The 11843-nt window shown below is 56.4% G+C and overlaps 1 protein-coding gene across 1 annotated transcript; it reads right to left on the bottom strand.

The window, feature by feature from the left end:
• Positions 1 to 711: 711 nt before the first annotated feature.
• Positions 712 to 10862, bottom strand: Map1s (microtubule associated protein 1S). Its single transcript, XM_032918936.1, has 8 exons — positions 10713 to 10862; positions 7315 to 7419; positions 6398 to 6480; positions 5648 to 5788; positions 3401 to 5486; positions 1698 to 1921; positions 991 to 1191; positions 712 to 907 (listed from the first exon to the last, which is right to left on the bottom strand). Exons 1-7 carry the CDS (start codon positions 10834 to 10836, stop codon positions 1036 to 1038), a joined length of 2919 nt encoding a protein of 972 aa, XP_032774827.1. The 5' UTR covers positions 10837 to 10862; the 3' UTR covers positions 712 to 907; positions 991 to 1035.
• Positions 10863 to 11843: the final 981 nt, after the last annotated feature.

Raw genomic sequence — 11843 nt, 5'->3', positions numbered from 1 at the left:
ACAGAGGCCCTGGAGGGTTCTGCTTACTGGCTTGTTCCCCATGGCTTGCTCAGACTGCTTTCTTAAAGAACCCAGGACCAGCAGCCCAGGGATGGCCCCACCCACCATGGGCTGCCCCTCCCCCAATGATCACTAAGAAAATGTCCTGGGTTGAAGAGATAGATGGCTCAGTGGTTAAGAGCACTGACTGCTCTTCCAGAGGTCCTGACTTCAATTCCCAGCAACCACATGGTGGCTCACAACCATCTGTGACGGATCCGATGCCCTCTTCTGGTGTGCCTGAAGACAGTGACAGTGTATTCATATACATAAATAAAATCTTTTTTTAAAAAAGAAAGAAAACAAAAATGTCCTCCAAGCTTGTCTACAGTCTAATCCTATGGAGGGATTTTCTCACTGTCAGGTGACGTTGGCTTGTATCAAGTGGACATAAAACTACCCAGCACACCCTAGCCTTCATCCTTATGAAATTTTCCCCAAGTGTGGTGGCTAGAGTCACTTGGGAAAAGGAACCGTCAATAAGAAAATGTCTCCACCTGATTGGCCTGGGTAAAAAAGCAGGATGACTGGGTGGGGAGGAGGCCAGCGAGCAGCGCCCGCCATGGCCTCCACATCAGCTGTTGCCTGCCCTCCTGTCCTAAACGAACCCCTCACTGAAGTTCTTTATGGCCACGGTGTTTGTACAGCAATAGAAACCTAAGACAGTAAGACCAAAGTCTCAGCCATCTGGTTTATTTTCTGTGGTTTTGAAACAAGGATTCACTATGTAGCCCAGGCTAGCCTGGACTCCGCATAGATCCTTCTGCCTCTCCAACCTGAGTTCTAGGACAGAAGGCATGGAGAGCTGTGCTTGACACGTGATGGGGCGCGGACAAGAATAAAGCGGTGTGGTTCTCGCCCTGGGTGCTGGGGATGCAGCTGGGATGTCACACGGTGGCTCACTCAGGTGTGGTGCCTGGCCTTCCCCATGGAGCCACAGCTCCAACCTGGGTCACACACAGAACTGTTGCTCCCGGGCCGCCCTGCAGTGTGGGGCTAGAACTCCACCTTGCAGGCAGGGAAGGCCTCGTCCTGCATGGACACCAGGCTGCCGCTGCCCAGCACCCTGATGCCCAGTGCCTGGTGCTGCTCATGCGTCTCCTCATACCACCTGTGCATCACTGCAGAGTCGAAGGTGGGGATCAGTGTGACCTGGGAAGACAGCGGGCAGAAGGTGACCTTTCCTCTCCCCTCTTGATGACCCAACTCCCCTGCAGCACCAACAGACTTTTGTCACCAGGTGCTACACACAGCCCCGGCTGGCCCACCACTCCCCACACACTGGAGTCTACCCCATGCCACTGTGGTTGAGCCATACTGTCCCCTGGCCTCGCTAAGGCTCTCCATACCCCTGCTGCAGCCCCACTGAGCTGGGGCAGCTCTGGCATGGGGCCTTGGTTCCTACAGTTCCTGAAGCAGATGCAGCGCACACAGGACTGACTGCCGTCTGCTCAGCCTGCAATGTGCCTCTCAACCAGAGGCCCTCCGCCTCCAGGCCCCGGCCACACACAGCTTTGGTGACACTCCTCAGCTGCATGAACACCACCTGTCCCCCAGAACTGTCTGCAGGACAGGGCCCCTAGGCCCCATGCCGCGTCCTTAGGCTGAGCAGAAACACCTCTTGGAAGCGAGACCTCAGAGTCCTGTGGTCCACCCACCTGCAGGTCAAGGTCCCACTGCCTCTTGCCAGCCAGCAATGCATCCAGCACGCCACGCAGGCCCTCTTCCTGGCGCTGGCCTTGCCCACTGATGACATAGCAGAGTGCACGCACACGCAGGAAGAAGTTCTGGTCCAGGTGGCCAGCACCGCCACCAGGCAGGTAGGCCAGGTCCAGGTACACAGGGGAGCCAGCAGCAAGCGGTGCAGGGCGGCTACTGGGTCCTGTGGGGGATGTACAGGTTGCTGGTGACATCATGCAGATGCAAGGCACCTCTGTGAGAGGTGGCTATTACCTCCCGCTGGCAAGGACACCCCAGATCCCTGCACCCTATATTCACTGGGGCTTTGCCTGTGTGGCTGAAGCTCAGGGGCCCAGTGCAGGCCACACCTCCTGGGCCATGGGGCTGGGTGCCCAGGGAGAAAGCTCAGCCCGCAGCCCGATGTGCACAACTGAGGCTGCTCACAAACCAGCCATGTGGTAGGGAGAAACAAAAGCTTTGTCCCCACTCCCAGGTGACAGGGAGCCAGGACAACAGACCCTCACCCCCACCCCCACAGCAGCCTGGGTGCCATGAGGGACAAGGTAACTGCAGAGAACTGCCACAGTGAAGCCAATGGCGGCTCTGCTCAGGACAGAGCAGACCAAAGTCATGGCCCCCCGCAAGGCCCTTCTGAACCTGGGCCTCTCTGGGTGTGTGTGAGGCCTGAGAAGCTGCAAACATCATCATCTCTGCCTGGATCTGACATAAACAGAGCTGGTGCCGCGGTTGGCCGTGCACTGTCCTCAGAGGTGTGGGCCTGTGTCCAGCAAGGTCACTAGGAGCCACTCTGGGTAGACAGAGCTATCAAGTCTCTCCCATCGGTGCGGTGCCATCTCCAACTAGGCCCACGACCGACCTGCAGCAGTGCTTATGGCCTGCTGGGGACGGCCCAGAGACAGGACTCAGTGCTGCCAGGGGACAGTGGACACGCCCTGCCTTCAGAATAGGCGGGGGTCCAGAAGGCATTGCCCTTGGACCTCACATGCAAAGTCAAGCCCAGGCACTCGCCTGTTAAATCAGTATCAGAGGGAGGCAAGGGGATCATTTCTGGTTCTAGACCAGATTGGACTGCAGTGCAAACCCGCTGTCTGCCCCTGAGACAGGGTCTCTCTCTCCAGGCTGCCCTCAAACTCCTAAGACCTAGCTGCCTCTGCCTCCCAAGTGCCAAGGTGAAAGGCTGCACCACTATGCCAAGACCTGCCCAAAACATTGAAGAGTTCAGCCTAACCGCAGCTCGACCCCTCAGCCTCCGCAGGCAGAAGGACTCGGCATGCAGCCATCTCAAAGCACAAGACCACAAGATACGGACGGCTTATGCAGGTAATAGGTAGAGAGGGCAGGACAGACCACATACCCTGTCAGCAACTCCCAACCCCCGACAGGCCATGTGGGGACCAAGACAAGAGGTGTCTGAAATACCATCATGTTCAACAAGATGAGAGGCAGGAAAGCCCAGAATCTAGTGGAACTTCCTAGAAAGCAAATGTAGCCAGACCCAGACCGGAAGGCCTCTCTGAAGGCGCTAAAGCTGGTGCACGAGGATTAAAGGGACTCACCAGGGGTTGGGGATTTAGCTCAGTGGTTGAGCGCTTGCCTAGCAAGGGCAAGGCCCTGGGTTCAGTCTCCAGCTCCAACAAAAAAAAAAAAAAAAGGGACTCACCAGAGGAGTTCCTTGTGGCAGAGGCCATCTTGGGGACAGTCTTAGGAACCGAGGGCTTCCTGGTGAGGGGCACTCGGCCTGGTTTGTCTGCAGGCTCGCTGCGGGCACTGAGTGGCCGGCTCCGATCCCCCACTGGACCCTTTGTCTTGGCAGCTACAGTTGCAGCTCTGGGGGCTGCAGACGCAGAGCTTGGCCTTGCAGGGGCCTTGCGGCCACGGCTGGAATTGGCTGTGCTGAGAGGCTGCCGTGCACGAGGTGGTAGCGCCTCAGGGTCCACCATGCAGATTCCTGGTGCATCCGGCAGTGGTGGTGGCACACGAGGTGTAGGCAGCGGGTCCCTGGCCGCGCTCTCACTGCCTGCGTCGTCATCAGAATCCGCCACAGGCACGGGATCAGAGTCAGACAGTGTGGGCAGTGACTCGCTCACAGACGTGGGTGGAGTCTCGGGTGGCCGCTCCTGTGACCGAGCACTGCTGTCTGAGCTGCCTGGGGATGCAGGAGGGGGTGGCTTGCGGTGTGAAAACTCACAGGGTGACACGAGGCACAGGTCTACATCATGAGGAGATGTGGAGCGGCGTGCGAGGCGCAGGGGCAGGCTAAGCCCTGCATCGCCTGCTGGCAGTACTTGCTCGAAGGACACGGAGAGCGACTCGTCCACCTCAGTTGAGTGGGGTGAGCCCAGCTCCGCGGGAAGAGAGGGTGTGGTCAGCGTGGGTGTTGTGGCTGACGGGGATGCGTCTGGGGCAGGTTCTGGGCGCAGTGGGCTGAGTGATAGGCGCTCAGGGCTATTGCCGGGTGCTGTAGGTGGTGGGGACTGAGCTGGGGACAGGGTCGGAGATGGGGCAGGTGGCCGCTCCGACTCCATGATGTTCTCTGCTTCTCCAGGGAACTCGGGCGCAGGGGCTGAAGGTGGCGCTGCTGGAACTGGGGCACGAGGCCCATTCTGTGACACTCGAGGCTTTGTGGTAACCACACCAGGCCCGGAGCGGCGCACGTCTCGGACTGTAGACCGAGTGGGCCCGGGTTTTGTGTCCTTCTTCTGGTCACGAGTGGCCAGGGCAGGTTCCCTTCGCACTGCACTCCTGCTGGTGGCACCAACAGTGCCACGGACTGGCTCCTTGCGTGTACTGTCCCTCGAGGCCAGACTGTCTTGGCTGTTGGCCCTTGAGGGCACTTCCAGGTCTTGCGTGGTGACTACTGGCCTACGTAGGCACGGCAGGTGCTGCAGGCGCTGTAGCCCATCCAGCAGGCGCGCTGGTGGCGTGCGGCCAGGAAACAGCACTCGCACCACCTTGTCGCCAGGTGCTGCTGGCTGCCACACGAGCAGAGCACAGGCAGGTGCTGCAGGGTCCCCAGGAGGAGGATGCAGCACAAAGAGCTCGAGGCGGCCTACGCCTAGCTTCTCGAAAAGGACAGTGGGGCACGAGGGCTGTGGGCCGCGCTGCAGCGGCAGAGGCACGATGCCCAGGCTGCGTAGCAGGCTCCGCGCACACACCGCCTCATCCTCGCCCCCACGTAACCGAGATGCTGCCTCGCGAGCGTTCAGGAACACCACGCCCAGTGCAGGTGACAGCAGCCGACGCAGCCGCTCCTCATGCTGTCCCTGTGGTCCAGCGGCTGCCTCTCGCTCTGCCAGCTTGCGGCGCAGCAGGCTGTTGAGGCCAGGCAGGCTGTCAGCACCCGCGTGGGTCACAAGCACGGCGTCCACGCGATCCAGGTGGCGCACCAGCTTCCAGAAGCTCGACTTGGGGTTGGAGCCGCCGTTCACCAGCACTGTAAAGCCGTTGACAGCGAAGAAGGCGGCGTCTCCCAAGCCACCCGGGAACACATAGCAACAGGGTCGTGCCAGGCGCAGAAAGCCACCTGTAGCCGGGGGTTCCAACAACTCGAAGGGCGATGGTGGCTCCAGCGACTCAGCCACATACTCCAGGAAGGCACGGAGGCCCTCTGAGGATGGCAGCCGCGCAGGCGGGTTTAGTCGCAACCGCAGCCCAGGTGCAGGTCCCAGCAGCGCCCAGTCCCCAAAGGTTGGACAGGACACTGTGAGGGCCGGGGCAGCTGGTGCCGAGGCCAGTGCATCCTGAACCTGTGGGGCAAGCACAGGACCACCTGGACCTGAGGACTCAACACCACTTCCCCTAATCCCCACCAGCCCCACTGGTCACCCCGGGCCCACCAGGTCTCTGGTGGAGTTGCCCTCCTGGCCATGGCCCCATTCTGTGCACCATCCCCACTCACTGCGCTCACCTCTTTGTCCCCCAGCACCTGCAGGAAGTGGTGGGCCGAGAACCCCCCAGTCTGCAGCAGTAGCTCCCCGGTCTCCTCCAGGCAGGGCCCTGCCAGGACCAGCAGTTTGTGAGGGGCGGGGTCCATCAGGAGGTTCCGGAGCTGTGGGTGAGGTGGGTGGCCTTGTGAGCAGCACTGAGCCAGGTCCTTGCTCTGAACTCATTATCAGAGGCAACTGAGAGGCTGAAGGGAAGCAGAACCAGCCAGGTGTGCCCACCACAGCCCTCCCCTTCCCTGAGGCCAGCTGACATCCTAGCAGGGCTCCTCCAACATGAGAGTCCTGTGGAGACCCACCTAACCCTTTCTCTTCTTTCTTTAGGCAGGGTTCCTCTACAAAAACACAGGCTAGCCTTCACCTCCTATTCCTGCTTCTGCCTCCTCCTGCTGGGACAGGCCTGTGACGGACATTCCCAGATCAACTTGTGGTGAGCAGCAGGGAGTCCCAGAGCTGTCTTATGACTGGGAGGAAGGTACAGACTGACCAAAGCCAAGACTTCTAGCCACCTAGGGCAGCCTTTGCCTGCATCAGGTGGAGGCCAGCCAGGACACAGCAACACTCGGTTCCTACTGCCTCCAGCTAGACACAGGACATTCCATGACTCTAGGCTCCAGCCTTGCGGCCCCCCCTCTCCCAGAGGAAGTAGGTGCAGAAGCGTCAAGCACACATGCTGGGTCAGGAGTGAGGACAGCATAGGGCCTAGCTCCTCCTACCTCATCACACAGGGACTTGTCTGAGGGATTCAGCAGGACCAGTGTCTCCAGGGTCTCTCCACGGTGGTGCAGGCTCCGCTGCCCTATGGGATGACAGGGACAGGACCTGGCTCAGGCTGCCTCATGCCAAATCCTGTCACCAGGGAACCCCTAGGTACTCAAGCTACAGGACCCACACAGGGTGCCACAGCACCCGGTATAGCTGAGAGCAAACATGAGAGAACATGGAAGCCCATGGGTGCCCTGGGCCTCAAACACAGACAACAGAGACAATCTGCCAGAGGTGCTAGGCTACTCACCAGCACAAGCACAGCTTAGCACCTAGGCCAGGAGGCACTGGGAGGTTCCACATAGCGGACAGAGCAGCTTCAGTCCCTCCCCTGCAAACTGCTGCTAGGACTCTAGCAGACCAGGCCGGGGAACATGAGACTACCCAGAAGGGGCTTTTTCATAGGGGCTGTGGCACACTATAGGTCACTTCCAACCTTTTCTCCATTGGATCAGAGATCAGGAAGCCACTGTGACCCAAAGGGACACTTCCTTCCCCTCCTGCAGCTGTACGTGGTGACTCAACCCACTGGGCAAGGGCCAAGTTACAAGCAATAGCCATGAAGGGGCTGCTCTGGCCACCCCGGTATCCCCTGAGGAGCTTGCCTTGTACCCCATCTCTATTCCCCTACTGGTTCTCGTCCCCAAGGGCCCCTCCTTAAAGTCACTGCACTATTCTGTAAGTTAGGGACAGAGCACATGACTTGCTTCTAACTGTCCCAAAGCCAAGGCAGCAACCAGCAACCAGAAGTACTTCTGTGCAGGCCTTAGCAGTGCCTCACCCTATACCCAGCACACAGCTGTCACTCAGCAGCATGACATCTGGTGAGTGGCAGGAGAACCAAGGGAGGCAGAGTGGGGCAGGTCACCTTTCACAATGCTGGAGAAGGTGGCGGAATGCCGGGACACAAAGGCCTTGAGCTGCTCATCCAGGCTGCAAACAGCGGGGTCTACATCCTCCCAAGAGCGAACACCTGCAGGCAGCAGGAGACAAAGGCTGAGCCCCAGTGCCTTCCCTTCTCAGCTCCCCCAACTTAGATTCTGGGGAGGCAAAGTCAAGGGGCTCAGGGAGGCCTTGGCATTTCCGATTCGAGGCCTGGCCAACAAGATGACCAGTCCCTGGCTAGCCTCACATATCTGCTCTATTAGGATCCTAAGTCTTTGGGGGATTTTTCTGTGTGTACATGTATGCATGTGCACTCCTGTGTAGCTATGTGTGTGCATGAACATGTACAACTATGTGAGTACATGTGGAGGCCAAAGGTCAACACTCGGTGTCTTCCTCACCTGCTCTGAATCTAACACTCAGGGACAGAGTCCCTCAGTGAAATCATCAGGTCATCAACTGGGTGGGCTGGCTCCCAGGAGGCGTCCAGGAGACCCTGTCCCCACCTCTCCTGTGGGATTACAGGCACACACTGCTAAGCCGAGCTCTAATGAGAGTCACAGGCTCTCAGCACTAACCGCTCAGCTATCTCAGCCACTGGTGTTGGGGTAGCAGTCTCACACTAGCACATGCTGACTTGCACAACAGTCTCCTGCCTAACTCCAAAGTACTGAGATCACACCTGGCTCTCTTGGGCTACCCCCACCTGAGAAGCACCCCCTGGCACCTTTCCCCAATGTGCAGGGTCTCCAGCTGTGTGCCCTCCCTTCAGGCTCTGTCAGGCATCTTAAGTCAGTGGTTGTCAACCTCTCTAATGCTGTGAGTCTTTAATACAGTTCCTCATATTGTGGTGATCCCAAATCATAAAATTATTTTTTAAAGCTTTTAATTGTGTATATGTGCATGCGCTCTCTCTCTCTCTCTCTCTCTCTCTCACACACACACACACACACACGCGCACACACACACACACACGCACACACACACACACACACACACACGACTGTGGGCTGTGGGTCCCCTTGGAGGCCAGGGGTACTGGATACCTTGGAGCTGAACTGACTGGTGGTTGTAGCCAAGATGGATTTTAAGTGTTTTAGCCTCTCTTACAGTCTATCACTCACTAGAGGTAGTAGAAAAGAAAGGATTTGGAAGCAGTGGACCTGTTTAGAAAGGTTTTTTGAGTAACTCTCATCTGTGTTGTCTAGAAATCAGCAGTGTAGGGCTGGAGAGATGGCTCAGTGGTTAAGAGCCTTGACTGCTCTTCCAGAGGTCCTGAGTTCAAATCCCAGCAACCACATGGTGGCTCACAACCATCTGTAATGAGATCTGATGCCCTCTTCTAGTGTGTCTGAAAACAGCTACAATATATAAAATTAAAAAAAAAAAAAAAATCTTTAAAAAAAAAAAAAAAGAGAAATCAGCAGTGTAGTTTATAGGTTGGCAGTGGCAGTTTGATCCATTTGTAAATCCTTTATGGACATGTCAGTGGTATAGTTTGGTAGAGTCAGGTTAGCAACAGTGGTGACCTAATGAGACAGCCATGCCTCAGCCTCAGCTCCAGTCAGCAGGAGGGACCAACAGGAACATCAGAAGTTCTCAGCTGTGCCTTGCAGGGAAGAGAAGATCAAGAAGATTCAAGACCCACAGCGTTGCGCGGCTAGCTGTACCAGCAAGCCAAGTTCTGTCTCTGTCACTCTCTAGAGTCCTATTTATACCCTCCAAACATGTGTCCACTGTCTTGCCTCAGCATGTGAATGTAATCAGCCCAAGTCCCCAGAAGTGGCAAGAAACTGTAGGACACCATCAGAAGTTTTGTTTTTTTAATGGAGTCTCAACAAACGTAGCTCAACTACCAAATGTAGGTCAGACCATATATGTGTGTTGTTAGTAAAGAATCTCTTATCGTGTTTCTTTTTATTTTAGAACATCCTCTCTCCTGTATCTGCTTCAGTCAAATGTTCCTTTACCAGTCTGTCCTCAGCCTTTTACATCTGTGTATTTTAAAATGTTCTTTCATGGTTGCCCCAGCAAAGCCCCACCCAAATGACCTTCCAAAGAACCCTAAAGTTTCCACTTCACTCAGGTTCTCTGGAAAATCAGTACTTGCTCTTAATCACTGTGCCACTTCTCCAATCCCATAAAGTTATTTTCCTTGCTACTTGATAACTGTAACTTTCACGTTTGCCCCACCAAAACGACTTTCCAAAGAACCCTTAAGTTTCCACTTCACTCAGGTTCCCTGGAAAAAGAGTACTTGCTCTTAATCACTGAACCACCTCTCTTATTATTATTGCTACTTGATAACTGTAACTTTGCTAGTTACAAATTGTAACTATCTGCTCTGCAACCCCTCTCCAAAAGGGTCCTGCATCACAGGTTGAGAACTCCTTCTCTAGGCCTTCCAACTCCTGGACCAATACCATGGAAGTCATGCTTGCTTTGGGACCTTTTCCCCAGCCATCACTATTTCTCAGAAGGCAAGGAGACCTTATTTGTCATTCAGCTCAGCACTGCCCGTATGCTGAGCCTAGGTAGACATTTTTCGTTGTTCTGGGAATTCTATTTTTTTGAGACACGGTCTCATGTAGTCCAGGCTGGGTACAACTAATCTATGAAGTTAAGGACAAGCCCTCTATCCTGCGTCCATCTCAGAGGTGCTGAGATGACAAATGAATGCTGAGGATGAAGCCCAGGGTCCAGCACTCCAGGTAACTTCAGTTCTATCAACTCAACCCCAACACTTGTTTTGAAAAGGCTGTCTTGTCCAGGTTGTCCTGGAACTTGCAGTGCTCCTTTGGCTTCGGCTTTGGACTGCAGGGGTGACCGGCACATAGCATCGCACTCACTGCCCTGTGGCAGGCGATGCTGCTGCGCCCGATGCCCCAGTGTGGCAGGTGCGCCTGAGTCAGCTCCCCTCGTGCCAAGCATCCCTAGGGCGGCCTCGCCACCCACGCACCAATTAGCAGCCCGGGAAAGCAGGCCCCCGGGCGCCGAGGGAACGTTCGAGCCTGGTGAAGGGAGGGGCCGTGGGAAGAAGGCCGCACCCCGCCGGAACCCCGAAACTGCAGCGCCCACCCGGCTCGAGGCCGCCTTCCGAACCCTGTACCCCCGGAATCAGACGCCCCATCTGCCGTGTCCCACGCGGATCCCAGCCGGCGGCGCCCCACCCGGATCCAGTAACCTATGTGGTAGTATTTTATCCAGGCGGCCCCTAGGCACGTGCGCACCCGTACGCCCGCCTGGATCGTAGGCCACACTCGGAACGTTGCGTCCGGGGACCCCCGAACCCCACCCGGACCCCAGCCCGCCGCGCGCCGGAACCCCCAGCCCCGGACGCCCCGCCCCGCCGCCGTCGTCCCAGGTCCCAGTGGGCCCGACCTCGTTCCAACTCCTCCAGGACGTAGGCCAGCAGCCCGGGGCAGCCGCACTCGCCGCCCACCACCAGCAACAGCAGGGAGCTGGGCGCCTCCGCAGGCTCCGGCGCCGCCATCACCGCCGCCATCTTCGCACCGCCCGGACGCTCTGAACGCCGGGCCTCCGCTGGCCACGCCCCTTCGAGGAGCTTACCGGAAGCTCTGGAGACCCCGGCCGGAAGCGCCCCCTCCTCTCTACCCCTTCTGTCAATGCCCTCTAGGCTTTGGGAGACCATAGAGGGCTGAGCCTGACTCTGTACTAAGATGCCGTTATCCCTCCCAAATTTTCATCCATTCATTTTTCATTCATTCATTTATTCGTTCATTCATTCTCTCACTCAGCAATATTGTCCCCTGAAAACTCATTCTATCACAGTGGTTCTACCCAGAACCAGAGTCTGATAGGTACTGCGACCTTCCTAAGTTAGGAATTTAACAGACACCTTTAGGATGTGTAGCAGTTTCCTAGGTGTGTGTGGTGGTCCAGGTCCAAGGGAGACAGACATTACAATATGAGCACTGTTTCTGTCATTTTGGGAGAAAGGACATTTTGGAAGGGTAAAATCACCAAGCCTACTGAGAGAGAGCCCATCTGACACCCAGTCAGTTTATCTCTAGGTGACCCTGGAACTAGTTATCTTCCTGCCTCCACAGCTTCCCACACGCTGGGACAGCAGACAGCTTGGGACTCACTTGGGCTACACACATATGGCTCCCATCCAGACCTGGAACATTTTCACCCCAAACTTGCATGTTTGTTTGTTTGTTTGTTTGTTTGTTTGTTTTTCAAGACAGGGTCTTTCTGCGTAGCCCTGGCTGTCTCAGAACTTGCTCTGTAGCCAAGGCTGGCTTCAAACTCAACAGAGATCCGCCTGTCTTTGCCTTTTGAGTGCTGGGATTAAAGGTGTGCGCCACCACCGCCCAGTCCAATATCACTTCTTTCATGGACATCCATGTTAAGTATTTGAAATGCTGTTCATCCCAAGAAGGACCAGCTGGCTCCCCTCAAGAGTGAGCCTCCTGTCTGGGGAGTAAACAACTAAGACAGGTGCTTTGTCACTCCCAAGGAGGCTGAAGCAGAAGAATCAGTTCACAG

This window comes from Rattus rattus, chromosome 13, assembly GCF_011064425.1.
Source record: "Rattus rattus isolate New Zealand chromosome 13, Rrattus_CSIRO_v1, whole genome shotgun sequence".
Classification (NCBI taxonomy): Eukaryota; Metazoa; Chordata; class Mammalia; order Rodentia; family Muridae; genus Rattus; species Rattus rattus.
This window is presented reverse-complemented; position numbering and strand designations above follow the sequence as displayed.